The 21261-nt window shown below is 36.8% G+C and overlaps 1 protein-coding gene across 2 annotated transcripts; it reads right to left on the bottom strand.

Moving 5' to 3' along the window:
* Positions 1 to 3884: 3884 nt before the first annotated feature.
* LOC125661610 (mucin-2-like) lies at positions 3885 to 19664 on the bottom strand. Of its 2 annotated transcripts, XM_056147114.1 has the most exons (5): positions 19242 to 19588; positions 11041 to 11365; positions 9780 to 10711; positions 5576 to 9749; positions 3885 to 5452 (listed from the first exon to the last, which is right to left on the bottom strand). In XM_056147114.1, exons 1-5 carry the CDS (start codon positions 19446 to 19448, stop codon positions 4008 to 4010), a joined length of 7083 nt encoding a protein of 2360 aa, XP_056003089.1. In that variant the 5' UTR covers positions 19449 to 19588; the 3' UTR covers positions 3885 to 4007. The 2 variants fall into 2 exon arrangements, with proteins under 2 accessions (XP_056003089.1, XP_048749637.2); XM_048893680.2 differs by having other exon boundaries at positions 5576 to 10711; positions 19242 to 19664.
* Between the last annotated feature and the right edge of the window lie 1597 nt (positions 19665 to 21261).

The following is a 21261-nucleotide window of genomic DNA, read 5'->3' on the forward strand; positions in this document are numbered from 1 at the left end:
AACTTATGATCTGCTTTGTTTAGAATCTCATTTGGTTCGTTATATCATATTTATTTTCATTCACAAGATTTAACGTTTAAAACAAAATAAAACACATACATGTATATTGTATCAAAAATGCTGAACTTCTCATCTAGACCGGGGACTACGTCTCATATGCGTTTTAATTTGAAAAATAGAAAATGGTAGTAATGGTGAGATCGGTGTTAAATATATTTATTCCCTGTTCTTATCATTTAATATTATAGACCTGGTATACTATGTTAACATACAGGAGTTGCATGTATCTAGCAAAGATGTCTACATCTTGCGTTTACTTCATGGAGAATCACAGTACTTAAAGGTTGGAGTAGCACTAAGCGTGTGAATTCCGAGTTCCGAGTAGCACTAAGCGTGTGAATTCCGAGTTCCGAGTAGCACCAAGCGTGTGAATTTCGACAGGTAACATTACCGAGGTGTCATTTAAGTATATTTTCTAGCAGTTCTTAATATGCAATCCATCACAAACTTTAGAAAATTAGAAATTAATGCTGGATCATGTATGTTTGAACGGGCACGTCGTTTCCTTTGATTCTATAAGGTTGGGTCTGATCTGTTCTACACCTATTGATCGACTAACCACAGTGTACATCTAATTATCACATTTTCAATGGTGAAATACTATAATTTATCCATTCCCCAGTTTACTTTCGGAAGGTCGGTACGTTGTATCTAGGTTCTCTCTTCCACCAAAAAAACAAAAAACAAAACTGGACGCCATCAGATAACTGAAAAATTGTTGAGTGTGGCGGAAAACATCAATCAATCAATCAATCCATAGAATAAAAATGATAACATTTTATTTTCACTACAGTGAAAATAGCAACTGATTGTGACGACATGTTGTATATTATATACATCGTATAAGATTTGAAATAGACATGTTTTAAAACCAACGAAAATGTAATAAACAGAAAATCCAATGCTTTGTTGTTGAATATGGAATTTATATCACTCTTGGTACAGGTTTTTTTTTTATATATTCACTTCAATTCAATTATCATCTGCATATGGTGTTTATGTCTCTCAACTGATTATATATGCAAGAGCGTGTTCTGCGTGTGATCAGTCTTTAAATCGAGGCAGGCTACTGATACATAGGTTGATGTTACAAGGGTTTCAACAATCTCGTTAAAGTCAGCATTTCACAAATTTTATGGTCATCATAACGATCTAATTTACAAATATAACCTGTCATAAGGTCGAATGTTGTCTGACGTGTTTCATACCAATTATTAGGCCGTTCTTTACAAACTAATTTTGACTATGGATTACTCCGTTTACCTTGTTAAACTATAGGGCTCTGACAGGTGTGACCGGTCAACAGGGGATGCAGACTCCTCCTAGGCACCTGATCCCATCTTTGGGATCTTCGTAGTTTTGTGTTTGTGCTAATCTTAATTCTGTATTCTTTACAGGAATTATAGGATTGATCACAGTTTGTTATCTTTTTTCATTATAATCTTGAAATGCAAAGTCATTTCTGATTATATTAGAAAAAGTACCTATATAGCCGTTTGGTACACTTTGATAAAACCTCAGATGCACTCATGAAAACGATTTGAGGTTGTGTTATTTTTGGCTGTTTGAATTACGTTCCTTCAAGATTGCTTCACACATATTGAGACGTCACCAGCTGTAGGTGACGTACCACACATTTAATCCATGCTTAGCGCTCAGGGCCGTAACAGTGAGGGTCATTTGTCAACGCATTATGCAACTATTGATCAAAACCTGCCAAAATTCCAATTTTTTTTATCTAAGTTAAAATTTTTAGACATGTCATTTTTATTCTTATTGTCTGTTTATCATATATATTATATAAATATAAGGACCCCATTGGAAGTAATCTACTTTAAGCTTTTATGGGTTATCCTTGGGTTATTATATCATCATATGTCATGTTATTCATACAGTCACTTATTCTTTAACTGTTATAACTGCATATTGCTAAAGATTATGTCAGGTTTCCATTTGTTATTTTAAATTTATAATCGTGACATTCTGCGATATGTTATACCTGAATAAAATAAAATGAAATAGTGCGGGTATTGTAACGTGACAACGCATGTCGAGACAAATAACCTCTGTTGTTTAGGCTATATCCGACAGCGATTCCCATTTCTAAATGCCGAGCGTTTGTCAAAAAAGGAATCACAACCTGTGTATACATCTGTCACGAAGGGTTGCCCGAGTTCAAACCCGAGTATGAAACGAAGTCACCCGAAGCCAAAACTGTAAATGTTGAGCTATATTTAATGCGACCGCTCTGATAAGAATGACAGTGATATTGTTGACATACATAAAATATATCTTTACACGGTCTCTTGTTATGCATCAAATGAAATAAAATCAGTGTTCATGTATTTCACGCAGAACATCGCCTACTCTGTTTCAGGGCCCAATTTATAGTTCGCAAGTTTCATATATCGCTTCTCATCATGAAGTGACCATTCTGTTGTTTTTGCTTTGCATCAGATGTTTCATCTCAATGTCTTCCTCTTGGTTAAATAAAAAACAGTCAAATTCATTTGTAAATTTAATTTTATTGCTGCATTTCACCTGTTAGCTTTTACAATTTCTTATATTACGCAATAGACGCAACTTCCATATACCTTTATCAAAATTGTACATAGTAAAGAAAGCACTGATACAGAGATCATAATTCTGCTGCTGTAACATACAAGACGGTACGTCGTGCATGGCTCCCGTGTAGCCGCCGTGCATGGCTCTCGTGTAGACGCCTTGCATTACTCCCGTGTAGATGCCTTGCATGACTCCTGTGTAGCCGTCGTGCATGGCTCCCGTGTAGACGTCGTGCATGGCTCCCGTGTAGACGTCGTGCATGACTCCTGTGTAGCCGTCGTGCATGGCTCCCGTGTAGACGCCGTGCATGACTCCCGTGTAGACGCCTTGCATGACTCCCGTGTAGACGCCTTGCATGACTCCCGTGTAGACGTCGTGCATGACTCCCGTGTAGACGTCGTGCATGGCTCCCGTGTAGATGCCTTGCATGACTCCCGTGTAGACGCCTTGCATGACTCCCGTGTAGAGTAAATAGGACTGTCTTTCTCGATAAATACAATCTATTATGTGACGTCATGTAACTGATTTTATAAAATATTTGGATTTTAATCAGAGACTACGGTATTGACTCCGCTGCAGAAGACTGTTTGTACATCCTGCGGAAATATTTTCTATGAAGGAATTCATTTACATTGAATTCCTTCACCTTCCTGGGCCTGATTTGATGATCAAATTTGAGTTTTGTTCATTTAATATTTTCATTTCAAATGTTTCAAATGTTTTTGCCTTTCATATTTTTACAAATTGTAAAGATAGGTATTTTCCTATGAACGCACTACAGTTATAAACGATGTGTACACAAATACAGAACTATTTCTTCAATATAGTATATCTATTTTTAATGGTTGCGAATTCCCACAGAAATGAAAGTATGTTAATACAAGGAATCAATTTCAGTTTTGAAAACACATTCACGCCGGCATACTTTTGGGAATCTTCTTCACCTGCAATTTGACGTCTTTAACTTGAAAAAAAAGGAAAACTCACTTCTTCGATAAATTCCGATTAATCCGCCGCCGGATGGTGAACAGTGGAGTCTCAGATTGATAAAGCGGCTTCCGTTTTTGACCACATTAGTACAGACAAAACTTCACTTGAATGTAAAGTGGAGTGCCCATGTGATCGAATCCTGTGAGTCGCGCAGTGCTTCGACAGTTTGGTTCCTGTTATGATTATGACAACATATGAACGACAGCCATTTATATATGGCGAATGTTATATTTGTTCTGCAATGCCACTTTCGGAAATCATAATATCAATGTCACCAAAAGAAAAAGTGCATTTATTTCCATAGAACATAATGGATATACAGTGTACTTGATACAATCAAAACATATACAATGTATTACATCGACCCGGGAGAACGTGGATTAGTTGTGAATTTATTTGACCGTAATGGGTCGCCATTTGTCAGTATTACTATCTCTACAACCACACTGACATTTATCCAACGGGCACCTGTCTCCTTCACACATGCTCAGACAGAACCAGTTTATCCCTGTTATGTCTTTGAATTCACCAATTCCTTTACATTCAAGTGTCTCTCCAGCGACACATGCTAATTTATCGGAGGTCACAAGATACTGTTCCTCCAACATGTAATTACGTCTCCTGGTTTGGTCTTCGTAACCATGCCGAGTGCTTCGTCTCAATCGGAAAGTCCGTGGATCCGAAATCTGCGAATTTCTTGGAGCTGACAAATGACTGCTTCTTGCAATTCCAGTGCTTGATAGCGATCCAGACTGCTTTTTCATTGTAAAATCCTGCGGACCTATGTCTCGTGGATTCTGTGAAAGAGTACCGGAACTGCTGAAGACTTCTCCACCAACTCTGTCCTGTGCATGTAAGACCAAGTTTGCTCCCAGAGATTTAGACATAATCACAGCTCCGCTACCTTGTTGATCCACGCTTTGCAGTTTATTAACCATGCCTAGCTTCATTAGTGAGCCACTAGGACCCACTACAAGCGGACCATGGTTGCTACTGCTAAGACCCCCCTTTCTGTAAGCAACGGTATTCTCAAGCTGTAATACTGGAGGTCTAGTATTTTTCGCACCAAAACCTTCGTTATTATTGGAAACGAAGCCTGAATTGGGGTTCTCCACTGCTACTGTGTCGAAAGAGCCCCGAGGAGCTTCAACCGCTACTTGGGCGAATCTTTCTGGATTTTTTTGAATATTGTTTATCGATTGTTCATCATTGTACATGTATTCACGAATCTGTATATCGTTTACAGGTGAACCCCATCCAACTGGTTCATGTGAGTCTATTCTGAACTTGCGAGCAAATCGGAAGGGTTGTCGCGTAGGATTATTATCTAAAGGCACCACGGGTACCCCCATTACCCTATTGTCGTAGGCACTAAGGCCAGGAGAACCATCTCGGTTTGATTGTCGCTCAGAATATGCGTGTATTACATTCCTATCCGGATTCTGTAAAGCATTCGGTCCGTAATTATGTTGAGTGTCCTGGAAGGAATTCGGTCCGTAATTGTGTGGGGTATTCTGTAAGGCATTTGGTCCATAATTAAGAGTGGCGTCATATGGATATCCTATATTTGTGGACGGACTGTAATTTGCCTCAAGTTTTTCTGGGGGATTAGTAGACAGAAGCTCGTTAAACAAGGCTTTATTATCTGCCAGTGTATCGATATCGATGTTTTGGAAGATTGATTGGACAATTTCCTGTTTGTCAACTCCATGTTCATACATTTCTCTGTATTTGTCAAGGAATTCGGCTACAGATGGCGTTTTGTTTGTAGTTGGTGCGGGCGTAACCGTAGTTGACTTCCGAGTGGTAATCGTAGTTCGATAGGGAGAAGTAGCTTCTGAAAATAGAGTTTGAAAATAAAATGTAAACGTACAAGAGGTACTCTATCAATTTAAAATTTTTATAACAAAATGTTTAGTTCTTCAGCGTCACACAAAATAACTTTTAAAAGATGCATTACCTTGTGTAGTTTTAACCCTGTAAATCTGGATAGGAGAAGGTGGTTTCCATCGCCTTATTGGTCCTCTTGTTTTAAGATTGTTGAAATCTTCTATCAGCTGTGGGTCAACTGGTTTTATTGTTGTGGTGGTAGTTGTCGTAGATCCTGTAGTGCTTTTTCCAAATATATTTTTCAATTCTAGTTGGATGTTGGGTGGAATAGGTATATTTGCATTTTTTGCCTTAGCAAGGAATTCATAAAAACTAATTGGAGTGGTGGAACCAGGTAGTGTGATCTTCTTGTCCGAAAGTGTAGCCAGTCTTTTTTGTGAAGTTGTTATTGTAGTGGTTGGTGTAGTTCTAGTTGATGTTGAGGTTGGTGTAGTTCTAATTGATGTTGAGGTTGGTGTAGTTCTAGTTGATGTTGAGGTTCGCGTAGTTCTAATTGATGTTGAAGTTGGTGTAGTTTTGATTGATGTTGTGGTTGGTGTAGTTTTGATTGATGTTGTGGATGGTGTAGTTTTGATTGATGTTGTTGATGGTGTAGTTTTGATTGATGTTGTGGTCGTCGTTGGTGGTAGTGTTGTTGTTTTGATGGTTGTCGTTGTTGGGTCTCTTTGTTCTGTCAGTTCCACGAAAGGCTCTGCAGCAGCTGTAAGGGGGTCTGTTGTTGGTTTGCCAGTAGTTTTTATTTCAGTCAGCTCTTTAGCCTTCGTGTTGTAAAGTCGGTTATAAACGTCAGGATGATGTTCCATTAACAATTGTTTTAAAAGCACTTTTTCGGAGAGAGTTGTTTTTGGAATAGTTGTTTTTGTGACTGTGGTCAACTTTGTCAAGAGAATTTTATTTGGTTTCCATGTTGAAGCTTGTGTGGTCGTAGTGGTTGGAAGTGTTGTCGTGGGCGTTGTAGCTTCAGTTGTTGTTGTTGGATTGATTGTAGTTGTGGTTTGTGTAGAAGTGGTTGTTGTTGTTGTCGTTGGTTGCGGTTTTGGTGTTGTTACTTGTATTGTTGATGCTATCCTTGTTGAACCGGGAGATCTGGTCGTTCTTTTGACCATGTTCATTGGAATCACAGCAGGCTCTTGTTGTCTCTCTTTTGGAGTCAGGTGAAGCTGTCTGTACAGAAGAGGACGGAATATTTTCATGAAATTTTTAATTAGTACAGCTACTGATTCGGTCGTTGTGGTTGGTATAGTTGTTGTAGGCGACTGGGGAGTTGTAGTTTTTTCTGTTGTCGAAGTTTGTGTGGTCGTTGTTGTTGGAGCTTGCGTTGTAGTTGTTGTTGGAGCTTGTGTTGTCGTTATTGTGGTTGGTGCTTGCGTTGTCGTTGTTGTTTCAGCTTGTGTTGTTGGAATTTGTGTTGTTGGAGCTTGCGTTGTCGTTGTTGTTGGAGCTTGCGTTGTCGTTGTTGTTGGAGCTTGTGTTGTCGTTGTTGTTGGAGCTTGTGTTGTCATAGTTGTTGGTGCTTTAGTTGTGGTTGTTGGAGCTGGTGTTGTGGTTGTTGTTGTTGGCGCTTGCGTTGTCGTCGTTGGAGAATGTGTTGTCGTTGTTGTCAAATCTTGTGTAGTCGTTGGAGCTTGTGTGGTCTTTGTTATTTTTGTTTGAGACTGTTCTTTTATTGGAGTTGTCAGCCGTGATGTTGTTCTGAGTTGTGTAATTGGGACCCTTGACGTCACAGAGTATTGGTGTATTTCTAAAAGTTTCATTTTCAGATTTTCAATTTCCTGTTGTAACTTTCGTAGTCGAAGTTCTTGCATTTTGAACAACACAGATGATGTATCAGTGGTTGGTTTTGTTTGTCGTGTTGTAGATGTCAATGTAGTAGTAAGAGGAGTTTGCGTTGTGATAAAGGTAGTTGTAATGGGCATGGCTGATGTACTGGGAGTTGAACTCTTGCTTGTAATAGGCAAAGGCAGAAGGAAACCTGACGTTTTCTTTTCCTTAGTTTCTTTGGTGAGTAATTGAAGTAGTCCACCTTTTCGTTTAGCTACTGTTGTTGCCTCTGTCGTTGTTGATATTGTTTTTGATAATTTTGTTTTACCATTTTGAGTTTTATACATATCTTCGTGGACCATGTCTAAATAAACTGGTCCTCGTAAGTTTGAATGTGTATCAGGCTCAAATAGTTTGTCGTGAAGTTGCTTTTCTAGCAGATCATAACTTTTAACACCATTTATATTTTTATGCATTTCTACATGTAAACCTGGTGTGTTTTTATGCTGCATTGACTTGGTAGATAGTCTGTAAGTCTGTGCATCTGGCATGTCAGATTCCAAGTGAATTGTTGTGGGAGAATTTGAGCTAGTGGCATTCAATATAGACCCGGGCCCTTCTGATGTAGAAATGATGCCTCTTTTTTCTGTTGATTTGGATGTTACATCACTTTGTGTCGTTCTTCCAGTTGATGTGGACTTCCTGTTCTGAATCCTCTTGAATTCTTCTGGTTTAAATAATTCTTTGAATGCTAAAGCCGAAATTTCATCTAGCGGAGTTTCTTTGGGTATTTCTGTAGCATTAAGTGTATCTTTATTAACTGATACCGTTGTTTCCTGCCTTCTTATTTCGCCGTTCAATGTTTCCGACTTTGGAATTGTATTTAGTGTCGTTCTCTTTGCAGGTATGATGGCGGAAGCAGTTGTTAGGGTGGTCTTTTCTTGTTGTGTGACTCTTTTGAAAGGTAATAATCCGGATTTGTCTTTCTTAGTTTTTACAGAACTTCTGGAAGCAGTTGTTAGTGTTGTCTTTTCTTGTTGTGTGATTCTTTTTAAAGGTAATAATGCGGAATTGGCTTTCTCAGTTTTCGCAGACATTCCTGTTGTCGAACCAGTGGTTTCTGTTGATGGAATGCGGGTATAGACGGATTGTGTTTTACTTTTTTCTAGCGGTACATTTGTGGTGGAAGGGGTCGTTTTCATAGTTTTAAACGAAGTCATAGATGTAAAACCATCGGTTTTCGTTGCTTGTGTTTGAGTCGAGGCAGATATTGTTCCAGTAAATTCCTTATGAGGTGAAACAGATGCCAATTTTCCAGTTTCTGACGATTTTTGAGAAGTTGACTCAATCAAATTCTTGTTTGTAACTTTAGAGATCAAATAAGTTGAAGGTGACTTCAGAGTAGTCTTTGTCGATGTGTAGATGATTGATGTATGTTCCGAGGGTTTTTCTAAAAGTGATGTTGTAGATCCAGATGTGTGATCGTTCGATGAAAGTTCCGAAGGTCCTTCTGAAGGTGATGTTGTAAATTTCGATGTATATTGTGTTTGTGCATCTTCAGATACTCCGTTAGTTTTAGATATTTCTTCAATTGGACTGGTGGTGCCCGATTCCATCGTGGTACCTTTTGTTCCCATTTGATCAACAGGGGGAAGAATCACAAAATAGTTTATAAAAGGATTGTCTTCTAAAGGAGGTATCTCAGGAGTTTGATATTCTTGTGTGGAAGGATAAACAGACTCCGTTCTTCCTGTTGTTTTGCTTTTTTGTGGTGAAGTATAGAACGTTGTTGGCATCGATGTTGTTTTTGAAGTTCTTGTTTCACTTTTGGATGGTGAAGTATGGAATGCTGTTGTTGCGATTGATGTTCTTTCGGAAGTTTTTGCTGAAGTTGTCGTAGTCCGAGAAGTTGATGAAGTGGTGGTAGATTTAGAAGTTGCTGGTGTTTTTCTCCTTCGTCCCCACATAGGTAAAAGTCCACCGCCTGTCTTGCGTGTTGCTTTCGTCGATGGTTGTATTGTTGTAGTGGGTGTTACCGTGTGAATTACAACAGCTTTGGTTTCTTTTCGTGTCGTATGTGTATCAGACTGAATACCATACTGTGATCCCTGTTGATTATGGAGTTCCTCCTGTTTATGCTGCAAACGTTTGATGTTTTCTAAGAAAGAATTATCTGCAACCTTCTGCTTGCTCTGTGTTACAGGGATCACTCCACGTTTTGTCGTAGGGGGCAATTTTGTTGTAGTAGTCGTCCTTGTTGTTGGCATATCACTTAAAGTCGTTTTTGTTTTCTGTGAAACAATACGTTGTTGTTTGGGTGCAATCACATTTGTTTTTATTTCTGGTTTTGGCATGCTTGGAGACTGACCTTTCAACTTCATTATAGCTTCCAAAAACGCGTTCTTTGCTAGATTGCGGATACCTTCGGTCCTGGGTCGTCGTGTTGAAGATTTACCATTGCTTGGAGCTTTGGTGGTTGGGGCCTTCGTGGTTGGAACTTTGGTGGTTGGGGCCTTCGTGGTTGGAGCTTTAGTGGTCGGATTTGTCTGCTTAATAGCCCTAGTTGTAGAAGTGATTCGTGATTTTGAGGCCTTATCAAAAAAATCATGTTTGGAGGGCAACAATCCCTTACGCTGATTGGCTTTTTCATCAAGCAAATTGTCAGATGGCCTGTGGTTTTGAGGTTTCTCTATTTTCTTTACACGAGTAATGTCCATATTACCATGAAACTCTCCTAGCTGCGGCATATCGTTTTGAATCATTTCTTTCAGACCCATTTTATCTTTCTTGAAGCGACGAATAGCATTGAGAAAAGCATTAGATGGAGCGGTTTTTTTAATATGTCCATTCTTATCCCGTCTTACAGGTTTTTCTATCTCGTTAGTGCCAGTCCTATACACTGTTTGTGGCTGCTGCCATTGTTTGTTGTAAATAGTGTTCATTTTTGTTGGAATATTTCGCGTTTTCGCGTATGCAATTGGTGGACTGGCTGTAATGGGGGTTTGGGGGAACCTTTTTCTGGTTGGAGAGGGAAGAGGGCCTTGTCTGACTTTGATTGGCACGTATGGATTTGGTGATACATACAGTGGTTGGGAGGCAAAGTGACTAGGAGGGGGTTGCGTATGTTTCATAACTTTGAGATCTTTGGTTCGTATTGTGTTCACTTGGTGCTCTTTCTTCACAACCATCTGTTTTACCATTTCCAGAAATGTAAGTGTTTTTGCGCTAGAGCGGGTGGGTGCTGCAGTAGTAGTAGTAGTAGTAGTCCCTTTGGTCACTCTCAGCGGTGGGAGAAGAGGCTTAAACTTTTTTCTCTTTGATTTCTTCTTTGACTTACTTTTCTTTTTGGATGCCTGACGCTTAGTCCTCCTATGTGTGATGGGATCTATGGCTATGTCAGCGCAGTTGACGGTAGTGAGTGAACATCCTAAACATGTTGGGTCATCTGTAAGATAAAGATACAGAGAAATATATTCCCCTATTGTCTTGTTCTTTTTCTTAAATGAATTTGTTCATAATATTAGATTTTACAACGTTTTAAAGCGAATACAGTGCAATTATTAGATTTTGTAGAGATAAATTTTCGTGGAAGTCGTGAACACACCTATCCCACGATTTAAAACCACAACGAAATGCAAAACTTATATGTTTTAAATGTACAGTAATCATATCCACAAACTACGTTCCAACGAAGCTTTAAACTATCGAACATTTACAATAATCGGCCCATATAAGTTTAAGTTATTTCACAGTACATGATACCCATCATTGTACCTTCAATAAGGCTCCACCTCAAAATACAATGTTCACACGTTACACCAAGTGGAAGTCTAACGCTGATAGACATTTCCGCAGCAGATGACACAGGCACTATAAATGATTCCGTTTCCGGAATGTAAAGTACTACGTCGTGGTCACAGGCCTCGTTTTCGTCCTTCGACGAGTCATTGCGAATGCAGAGGGACACTTGAAGAAAGCCATATCCAATGCCATTAATGGTGGCCGACACTTCGGCGTCACTTCCCTCTGCATACCGTGTAAAAGGCAAGTTGTCTTCTCTTGTTGATACTAAAGGTCCACAATATCCACACTGTACATCCTACAACGAAGTGAAAAGGTTGTGAACAGTAAACCTATAAACATCATCGTTTTCGCTTAGTACTCCTTGGGGCTTGATAATGTCAATGCCTTCATATCATCTTGATAAATTTTACAATATTTTTAAATTTTCTGGGAATAACTTTCGTGTTTTCCGTCTTTTCGTTCAGTGATTGTTATTACTGATTGTGTTATCTATTTCTGCATATGACGAAAGTTGTGGAATTCTGTTTCATCCAAATACATCCATATAGTTTTCAAGTCATGGGAGAAAAACAATGCATCGTAAGTTGGGACATGTTGGAGAAGGAAAATATCGCTCTGGGGGGTAACAATAAACAGATTAGGCCTCATCTCTGAACGAATTAGTCAACCCTTTCTTTTCGCACATGGTTTAATTCATGAACAGATTCCTATGGTATATAAATCGCGGTAGTCTAGCGGTTATGGCGTTTGCTTCGGGTTCGGTCTTTCATTTTCGAATCCAGCACCCCAACCATTCAGCTAAAAACTCCCGTGCATAAGTGACATAATATGCAAATGTTTTAGAATTGCTGGATATACATGTAATAAAAGGAATATATTGTTTGTTATTGAAACATGATTACGTAGTCAACGTACAGAAGACCATTTTGTACCAATGAATCCCCATTTTAACTGGTTTTGTACGGATGGACAGGTGCATGTTCTTGTTTCATTAGCAATAACCATCGTTAGGTTTCTTCTCATTTTTACGCTTCCGAGATCGAAGATTGAGGACATATTGTTTTTCTTTTCTGTTGTCTCTTCGCTGTCTGTTTAAGGAAGTTCTCTACATCGCCATAATGGTTGACTTCCTTTTAAAACATGGATGAAAATATAAATATCAGCAATATTTGTCTATTCATTTTTTTTTAAAAACTCTCGCATAGCTGAGTAGCTCAGTAGGTTAGCACGTCGACTACTGAACTGTAGATGTAGATCGCGTGTTCGACTCCAGCAAGAGATTTAGATTTTTCTCAGATTGCTTTCAAATAAAACTGTATTTTTTAACTTAAAAAAGTAAATTTGAAAGTTTTCAATTTCAAAATGTTGTACATATTCTCCACTTTTCATCCATATCAAATTTTTCTGGTGTAGCATACCTCCTTAAAACATAACTATTAAACCACACAAAATAGAATCTTCATTCGTTGTGAACGGTTAATAGCAATGTTTTAAATGAAAGATCAAATTTGCCACCATTTGCTACGTTTTGCGCCATTGTGTTTTATCTGTATACTATTTAATGATTGATAATGAAAATATATATCGCTAACTATATAATAGATGTGTCACTATTCAAATTCTTATACTTTTATGACAGAAAAATGTTTCCTTCTGTCATTATTTATACAGTGATGGGGATTCATTAACATTTTACCTTGAAATCATCGCACATGTATTTTAAGTAAACTCTATCGGTAAAACTCGAAATGATATAGCCCGTATTGTAATCATTTAAACAAACATACATGAATCAAACAAACCGCGTATTATCAGTGTACCATTGACAACAGTAATGACGATATTCATACTAATCTGTTAATTTGATGAATTAACATAATTGATAACCTCAAATAGGATTCGTAAAATGTTTTATCCAAGTTCATTGATTTCAACGAAAAAGATCAATCGACTTTGAATCAATTCTCCTGTTTAATATTTTTAACAGCTATAATGTTAATGGTTACACAAATCTTTTTAGACAAGAGAAATGAAAGTCTCTATATGGTTGATTTCCTCTTAATTTGAACGTGAAACAAGCTGGAAAGCTGGTGGAGAATCTAGGATTTGTCAGCCCTGAAAGTTTGTCAGTAGGAGAAAGTATTAAAACAAAGACCCAAAGTCCATTATTTCAAGGGTTCACCGACCGGTTCAAATATCTTGTAGTCACAAGCTTTGCGTATCCAAGGTCTTCAGTCCGAAGTTTCAGCAGTCCGAGAGACCAATTGTTCGAATATCTGAAAGTCCAAAGGTTCACTTGTCCGAAAAACACTTACTGGTATGCAATACTTATTACTTTCTTTATGATATATGTGTCGACCATGTTTTCCCGTAACTTTGAAAAAGGTATTATTCATAACTTTTAAAACTAGTAATTTATTATAACGAATATGGCTTAAATTGTCCGAGACTACCTTTGTGCAAATATCCAACATAATCGAACCAATCAACGATTTTTTTTTTGGTTTTCTTGCAGAAGGAGATTCGTGTAGTATTTAAAGATCGGACTAATCAACGAATTTTTCTTTTAGAATTAGTTTCGTATAATTTTAAAAACATTAAAGTCGCCTTTTATTTCCTTTTATATGACAAATTGAGTATTATTTTATCTTAGTTTGTTGTCATACAGGTGACATTTAAAGAAACAAAAATATCGCATTCAGGAAATAAGGCTATTTGCAAGTCATTCAAACAATTGTTGTAGCTTCTTCTGATAATGGACAAAGAGAGATGATGAGTCGTTCTTCTGTATAATCTGATGGTGCTTAAGATTGTCTAAATTTCGGGGAAATGAAATAACAATGAACTGACACTTAAATAATATTGACATTCTGGCAACATACTTAAAAGTCTCAAAAGGTGACCTTTCCTGCAAATAACCTCATAAATAAATACAGCCCATTCTATTTGTCTCCCGGCTACACGCGAGAGTCTCAAAGTAAGAAAATTAAAGGAAATGTCTCACATCGCATGCCATGCCCTTAATTAGATATTAAAGGTTTTTATCAAACTCAAATCAAAGCCATTTTTATATAATGATAACAGATCGTGAACTGAATTAAAGATTTTAAGCCTAGACTTTTTATAATAACTAATAAAATTTTAATTAATGGCATAGTTTAAAAGATTGAAATAATAGTTCCTGCAAGATCTACCAGAATATTCCAGCAACAAAATAAAAAAAACCGACTGCGTATGGAAATAGTAGACTTGTATGCCCTCGCAACGTACTGGTGGTGGTTCGGGGTGTACATGGACACGACTAAATACAACTGTAAGTGTTGTCCCCTGACCGTTTAAGTACATGTATATGTATGAGTACTGCTAGATGTATAGACACTACATACATACATACAGTGTAAGCGGATGCGGATTCGATGGTGAAAGGAAAGAAACAAACATATTTCAGTATTTACTCTGAAAATATCCTTACTGGAAAATAGTAAATCAAAGGATCTGCAGTTTAAAAAGGTCATTTCATCTTGACTTCAAATCACTTACATGAATGTACACCATCAATCATGGCGACGTTAATACAGCTGTAAGTGATCCATTTAGTTTTCAATACTCACAGTGTACAATTATGTTCCTCTGTTGACGCATTGATAGATGAGATTTCTTTTATTGTCTTAGAAACGTAGGTGTCAGACTAAGTTGTTGATAGACAGAAACAAGGAAAACAAGAGCTCCGCAAGGCGGGGCATATCCCCTCGCAATGCGTGTGTAGAACCTTGACCTTGTGATCCCAAAATTAACAGGGTTCTTTCTCTCTTGATAACAAAGCTACATGTGAAGTATCAAATAAATGGAACAACTATGTGTCCTGTAGTGAGTATCTACAAGTTCAGTGTTACACACACACACACACACGAATGGTCCTGTTACTGCAATGAATGGCGAGGGGATGATAGTGTTTGTAATGATAGACCTTATTGTCCATCGTTTAACTGGTTCTAACTGGATCTAAATGATATCTTGTTGAATAAGGAGAAAGGAAAACTATGATCAAACTAATACCTATACGTCTTGGGCTATCTGGATATACACACCACTAATGAGAATCACGTGTCTATTTGTTCTCTGAATGAGTTTGACATTTTTGTTTTAATTTGTTACAGCTAAGGTTGTCAACATAAGTGAATTTCTCAGTGAATTATTTGATAGCTTTAGTCGAAGAATATTCGATTATTCGAACGTTTTTAACCACTGAACATCACGGTGATGTTCCTTTGTACAATGTATATACAATATAATAATATATCATTATACATTGTTCAGTATAACTTAATAACACGCGTATTTACGTGACTTTACCAACAATCAGATACACATAATACAAGCTGCTTCAAGGCATAATAACGTTGGTTGTGTGTATATTGTTTAAGTCCCTTTCAAGAATATTTCACTCATATGGAGCACCGAGAGACACAAATATCCTTTCATATTCAAAAGGGCATACCACCTTCCCTAGTGGTTAATGTTAAAATTATAAAAAATAAAAATTAAAAAAATTTATTAAGTAATGAAATTATTAACAGCCGACCGACCACACAGTATTCACCTATCTGGTTTCAATGTTACGTGCTTCAATTCGAATTCGATCTTCCTTGACTGAGGGTCTCATTATCTTACTGAAACCTGTTCGTGACCTTTAGAATTATTTAGCGGAGACACTAACAAGCAGGTTGTAAAGATATCCCCCTGAAGGAGGGGACAAGTGCATCGAACGAGTATCAGGAGTTTTCAAGGGATGTTTTCCTTTGAGGTGTTTGAATACGTATCATTTATGCATTAATTTAGCTGTATTATTAGTTAAAAATTGAAAAATTTCCAATATTTACAATTCAAACTGTTTATAGGTGATAATCCTTTGACTGTCCAATGTTTAAATTTCTCCATATACACAACTGGATGTGAATTTTCTCACTCGCGTGCAAATGACTGACGTCAGTGGGCGGGACATGGAAACTATCTATTAGGCGGTGTTTTTGTAATGTCGATTTTATGTTTTCATTTTTATTTCAAATATAGATATAGGGAATCTCTATTTCGAATGTAGTTTAACACCTTACAACCCAACAAACAAGACAATGATTTAAATATTCTAACATAACGTATTAATTCATGTATACTACTTTGGTAATATGTTTCGTTCAAAACTACGACAGAGAGCAGCGGAGGCCCTCGCACACAATATGACGAAGATTTGCTTAATTTAGTATATATCGTGAGGCAGTAGGTAGGACTTTGACGGGAAATGGCACGTGTTGCAGATGTGGTCCTTCACCCTCAAGGGGAAAGCAATTGATATGATTTATCATATTTCCAAATATGATAAAGAAATTAAATTTAGGGGGATGGAGAAGATCATTGTATTCGAGCATATCATAATTACTTATTGTAATATTCATTACTCCATTCAATATCGGAAGAAATACCCCAGAAAATGTGTTCATCTTTTTTGTACCATCAAAACCTGCATGGTACATTATATATGTATTATTTGCATTGGCTTCGTTTCGCCGACTGCTCTAAATATTATTCTTGATAAATGCACAATGAAAAGTAAGTTAAAATAGTACAAAATGAAGGGGAAACGGCGTACGGGTCCTCTTTTTTCTGAGTGTGTGGTTTTGGTTTTTTGTTTAATTTATTCTAGCGCCAAGCAAGAAAACCTCCCATTAGCAGGCATATATTTCCGTGTTAAATGGAATGACATATAATATTTGAAAGGAAATGACACGATTTTTATTTTTAAATTCATTCATAAGCACATATTTCACTTAAGCAGCGTTGAAATGTTAGAAATAAAAGTTATACGTCCATTTCAAATTCACAAATTTAATTTCCTTTAGTGGTGAATAGCATTCATTAAAATCCATATAAATATTCAGAATCGCGTTTAGCGACATTACGTCATATCACGCTTAATTGTGATTAATATTGGCCCAAAATAGATTAACAAAATAGATTAATTGTGAATATCCACAAATATATACAACCAAGCATTTTCCTATCAAAATTTGTTATTCAGATTATCATTTTATGGGTTATGAGATACAGAGAACAAAATATTTTCACAAAATTTAACGTACCTAAAAACATTACAGACACATTGTACCTTGACAATGGTAATGCGCATAAAATGTAAAAACTGCACAGCAATTAATTTTTTGCATTCGCTTCCAATTTGCATATTTAAAGGTGTGTAAATGAAAATTTGCTTTGTTTGGAAACCTTGTAATGCGTGCGTTTCTTTTATCATACGTGATGTCTGATATTCGTGTGGACGACTGTCTAACTGAACCTTATATTCAAAAATAAACTTAAACATTCATCAATGAGTGAAATTAAGTTCATTTGTAAAGAAACTATAATGATGAGATTCCCGATGCTGAATGAAGCTTTATTTTCACACCTGTTTTATTTTCGCTATTTTCCCCCTTAAGACGCAAATCGCGGAATCCAGCGATAATACTGGCCATTATATCTGTGATATGAAAACGGCCATGGAGGTGGATTCGTATAAGAAACCTCGGTATACGCGTGACGAATTCCAGACGAAATGCAGTAAATACAGGTCTGGTGAAATGCCTACAAAACCATGATGAATGTTCTGCTTAATTGAATATTCCAGACTTGGACAAATCTTACATAATAGATATCACGATTATGACAGAGACTTTTGTTAGGGTGTTTGTATTCGTACACTAACTCGGAGACCGCATTCATTACGCTAATTACAGTGAAATTTGTACGCGGATTAATTAGCGCGATACACGAAGTCTGAACGGATTCAATGTCGCCAGAAGGTTTGTCAGCAAATAAACGACGCATCACTTTTAAATGGATTTTTCTCTTCTAAACCGGTTGAAAGATAAATATTTCATTTAAATAATGAATTTGCATGTATCTTCTCGTTAATTGATATATAATTAAATAATGCTGTGTTCCCTCATTTATCACAAGTCTAATTCCCTGTTTGATATGACAGTGAAAGTGATCTTACAATGTTCATTAAAAAGCTTAATGTACATTAAGGTAAACAGAAAACAGAGTTTTCATTGCATTTGCATTGAAAGAGAATGATCTAACTTTGATTGTAATGAGTAATTCGATTGGCTGAGCAACGTAGTTTATTTTTTAATGACATAACTTGTTTTATAAAGCATAGTGGCGTCAATAGAGGTTGACGTTACGTCATGGCTCAATAATATACTTTACTATCAAATTCTGTGTCTATCAATACACTCAAAATAATAATTGGAAAAAAAAGGTTTGTTATGAGCGCTGAAATAACGCTAGCCAGAATATGAATCTGAATCACCATTACTGTTAACCAAGTGATAGAGGCACCTCGTGATCAGGAAACAGGCAAGGTGTCCGTTTGACTACCATGCTAGCTTTAACTATCACTACCGTGAGTAAAATGAGAAAAATGGATGATTTAATTACATTAAGTAAATTCCAAACCCAGATCAGATTTTAATAATACCAATATCCGCTGTGAATTAGTACACAGTATTGTTGTAATGTCGTGCGGTCTATCTTCTAAAGCATACAAGTATTTCGAATTAATATATATTTGTCGCAGAAATAGTCACTTACAATAACATGCTCAGCTGATGAACGACAGAGTATAGTCGAATCATTTCCATCCTCTACGTGTTTTCCCGCAATAACACGTATGTTTATGCTGTGGGGAAAAACTACTGATTGATTGTATTGATGTTTTCCGCCACACTCAACAATTTTTCAGTTATCTGGTGGCGCCCAGTTTTTGTTGGTGGAAGAGAGAACCCAGATACAATGTACCTGGGAAAAGACCACCAACCTTCCGAAAGTAAACTGGGAAACTTTCTCACTTAGCGGTGCGAGCGGGATTCGAACCCGCGCCGACCAGATGTGAGAGGCCGTGTGATTTTTGAGCGCGATGCTCTAACCACTCGACCACGGAAGAAAACGTATGTAAAACAGAAATTTCTTCCCCCAACTCTCCATAAAACAAATTTATAATTTATATAATTTATGCGAACTTTAAACGCCAATAAATTTCAAAACATTCCCCTTGATCGGAGATCAATAAAAAAAACTTCTTTTTTTAAAAAATTAAATCAATGAGAAATACTAACCTCAGAACATTTAAAGTTTGCTGCTGTAAGTTCGGGTGCGGCGTTCCCCAAATTCCGTAATTTATGTCGGGGAACAGGATAAAGAAGTTCTGAGTATGATTGCACTGCACAACTAGATCCCTGTATTAAACACAGAAGCAGAAATATGTGCACACCCATTGTTAATAAATATTTGTTGATTAAATAAATAAAGTTGGGACGATCCATTGAAATGACAAGTTGAAAACAGCGGACACTTTTTCAGTCGAAAGTAAAAGTTCGGAAAACTATCACATTGTTTCAGACCATTTCAGAGGATTAACCCCACTTCTAAGTCTTCTGGTGGAACGCGTAAGAATACATCTTATGCAAATTTTCATTATTTAAAAAAAAATAGATACATCTCATTTCAATTCCTGACGCTTGACTGCTTTTGTAACAAGTGATGCGTGAGCAACTATTAGTCCAAGTCGCATAAATTACAACTTCCTGTCACTGTTCATTTCAATTGTTACGGTCCATAGGATGCGATTATTTATTTTTCAAATCATTATAACAATTTAATATGTCCGGGGGGAACAGGTTTTATTTCTCGATGCTTTGCGTAAAATTATTAAATAAATCTTGGCAGATAATTTTTCGTTGTAATTTGCACAGAAAATTTATTGCTCGTCAGATGTTATTAAATGTATGCTAACATCTTCATTTGTACACAAATTGCATACATTGTGTTTTATTATATATGAACGTGTCATCATTAGAGTTAGATTAATCACGAACTGGCATCTCCCGTGTTACAGGGAAACTTGGTCGAAGAAGTAATCAACGATACATACTTGAATATATGTTTGTTAGTTGTTTTGGTTTTTTTTTTTTTTTCTTCTTTGCATTTTATGGTGAATAAAACAAAAATGAACGCAGTTAGTAATACATCAATTAGGCTTCTTTCAGGGAGGGAAGAATAATTCTTGCAAGGACTACGAGTGTCACAGAATCCGGATTTACCAGGGAACCAGCAGATCGATAGATAAATAGAGATAGAAAGCATTGAAAACCAACAACACTCAACAGCCATGGCCAAAGTATCGGATCTTACTATAGATACAAAGTAAAATGAAGAAGGATATGTAAAGCACTAAAAATGAACAACGATACGAACAATTTCAAATTGTCATATTTTCATGACGACAGAATGATAGAATATGTATATATAGCAAAAGAAATAAAAACAAATGCAATCTAGCACTGAAACTAAACCACAAAGGCTGAAAAAAGAGAGTCCGAACTGACCTCTCTCTCCCTCTAATATATATATATATATATATATATATATAATTATATAGTATATATGAAGTCAAAAATGCCTTGATATCATTACTAGCAGTTTTCTTACAGCGTGACAATTCTGATGAGCTGATGAGGACTGGGCGTGTAACGGGAGTGTTAGAGAAGCATGGATTCTAAATTACAAATTATCATAGTAATTATTCAAATAAATTTTAAAGGAGCTCGTTAAGTAGAATGGCCATGGAATACTTATCATATTGCATATATATCACATGCATACCATTTCTCATGGCTGATTAACTTTAATGAATTTCTTCTTTTGACTCACTGATTGTTTGCTTCAGCTGCAAAAAATGAAGCATTACTCACCTTCCATAAACCAGTTCTGAGCGCATCACAACCCCATCCCAGAACAAGATACTACAGAACAAGAGGTTACAGTACCACAATGCTCACCTCTTTGAATCTCACGCACTTTGGAACCTGCATGTTGCGCTAAGACAAAGATTATATAATAACGAATGGTCACTGTATGTTTTTTTTGACCAAATATTCTTTGAATTTCTCTAAGAAGAAAAATAAAGCTTTTCGTGCTATTTTATTTTTGCGTTTGTGGTTTCACATGGGCCATGGTTTTATAATATTCAAACTAAATTTACATTAAGTAAGGGAGCTATTTCAGACCTAGTGGTTCTGAAATCAGTTTACGGGACCTCCGAGTCTCAATCATTGTTAGTTTGCTTCTCTATCTGAG

The sequence above is a fragment of the Ostrea edulis genome, chromosome 8, assembly GCF_947568905.1.
Source record: "Ostrea edulis chromosome 8, xbOstEdul1.1, whole genome shotgun sequence".
NCBI classification, from domain to species: Eukaryota; Metazoa; Mollusca; class Bivalvia; order Ostreida; family Ostreidae; genus Ostrea; species Ostrea edulis.

What these genes read in the sequence shown, in the direction of transcription:
- LOC125661610 (XM_048893680.2), bottom strand. Translation starts at nt 19,448, where the DNA reads ATGGATCGTCCCAACTTTATTTATTTAATCAACAAATATTTATTAACA. An exon ending in GAGGTGGAGCCTTATTGAAG is followed by an intron (nt 10,712 to 11,040) that starts GTACAATGATGG and finishes TTTATCTTACAG; the next exon opens with ATGACCCAACATGTTTAGGA. An exon ending in CAGGGTTAAAACTACACAAG is followed by an intron (nt 5,453 to 5,575) that starts GTAATGCATCTT and finishes CTCTATTTTCAG; the next exon opens with AAGCTACTTCTCCCTATCGA.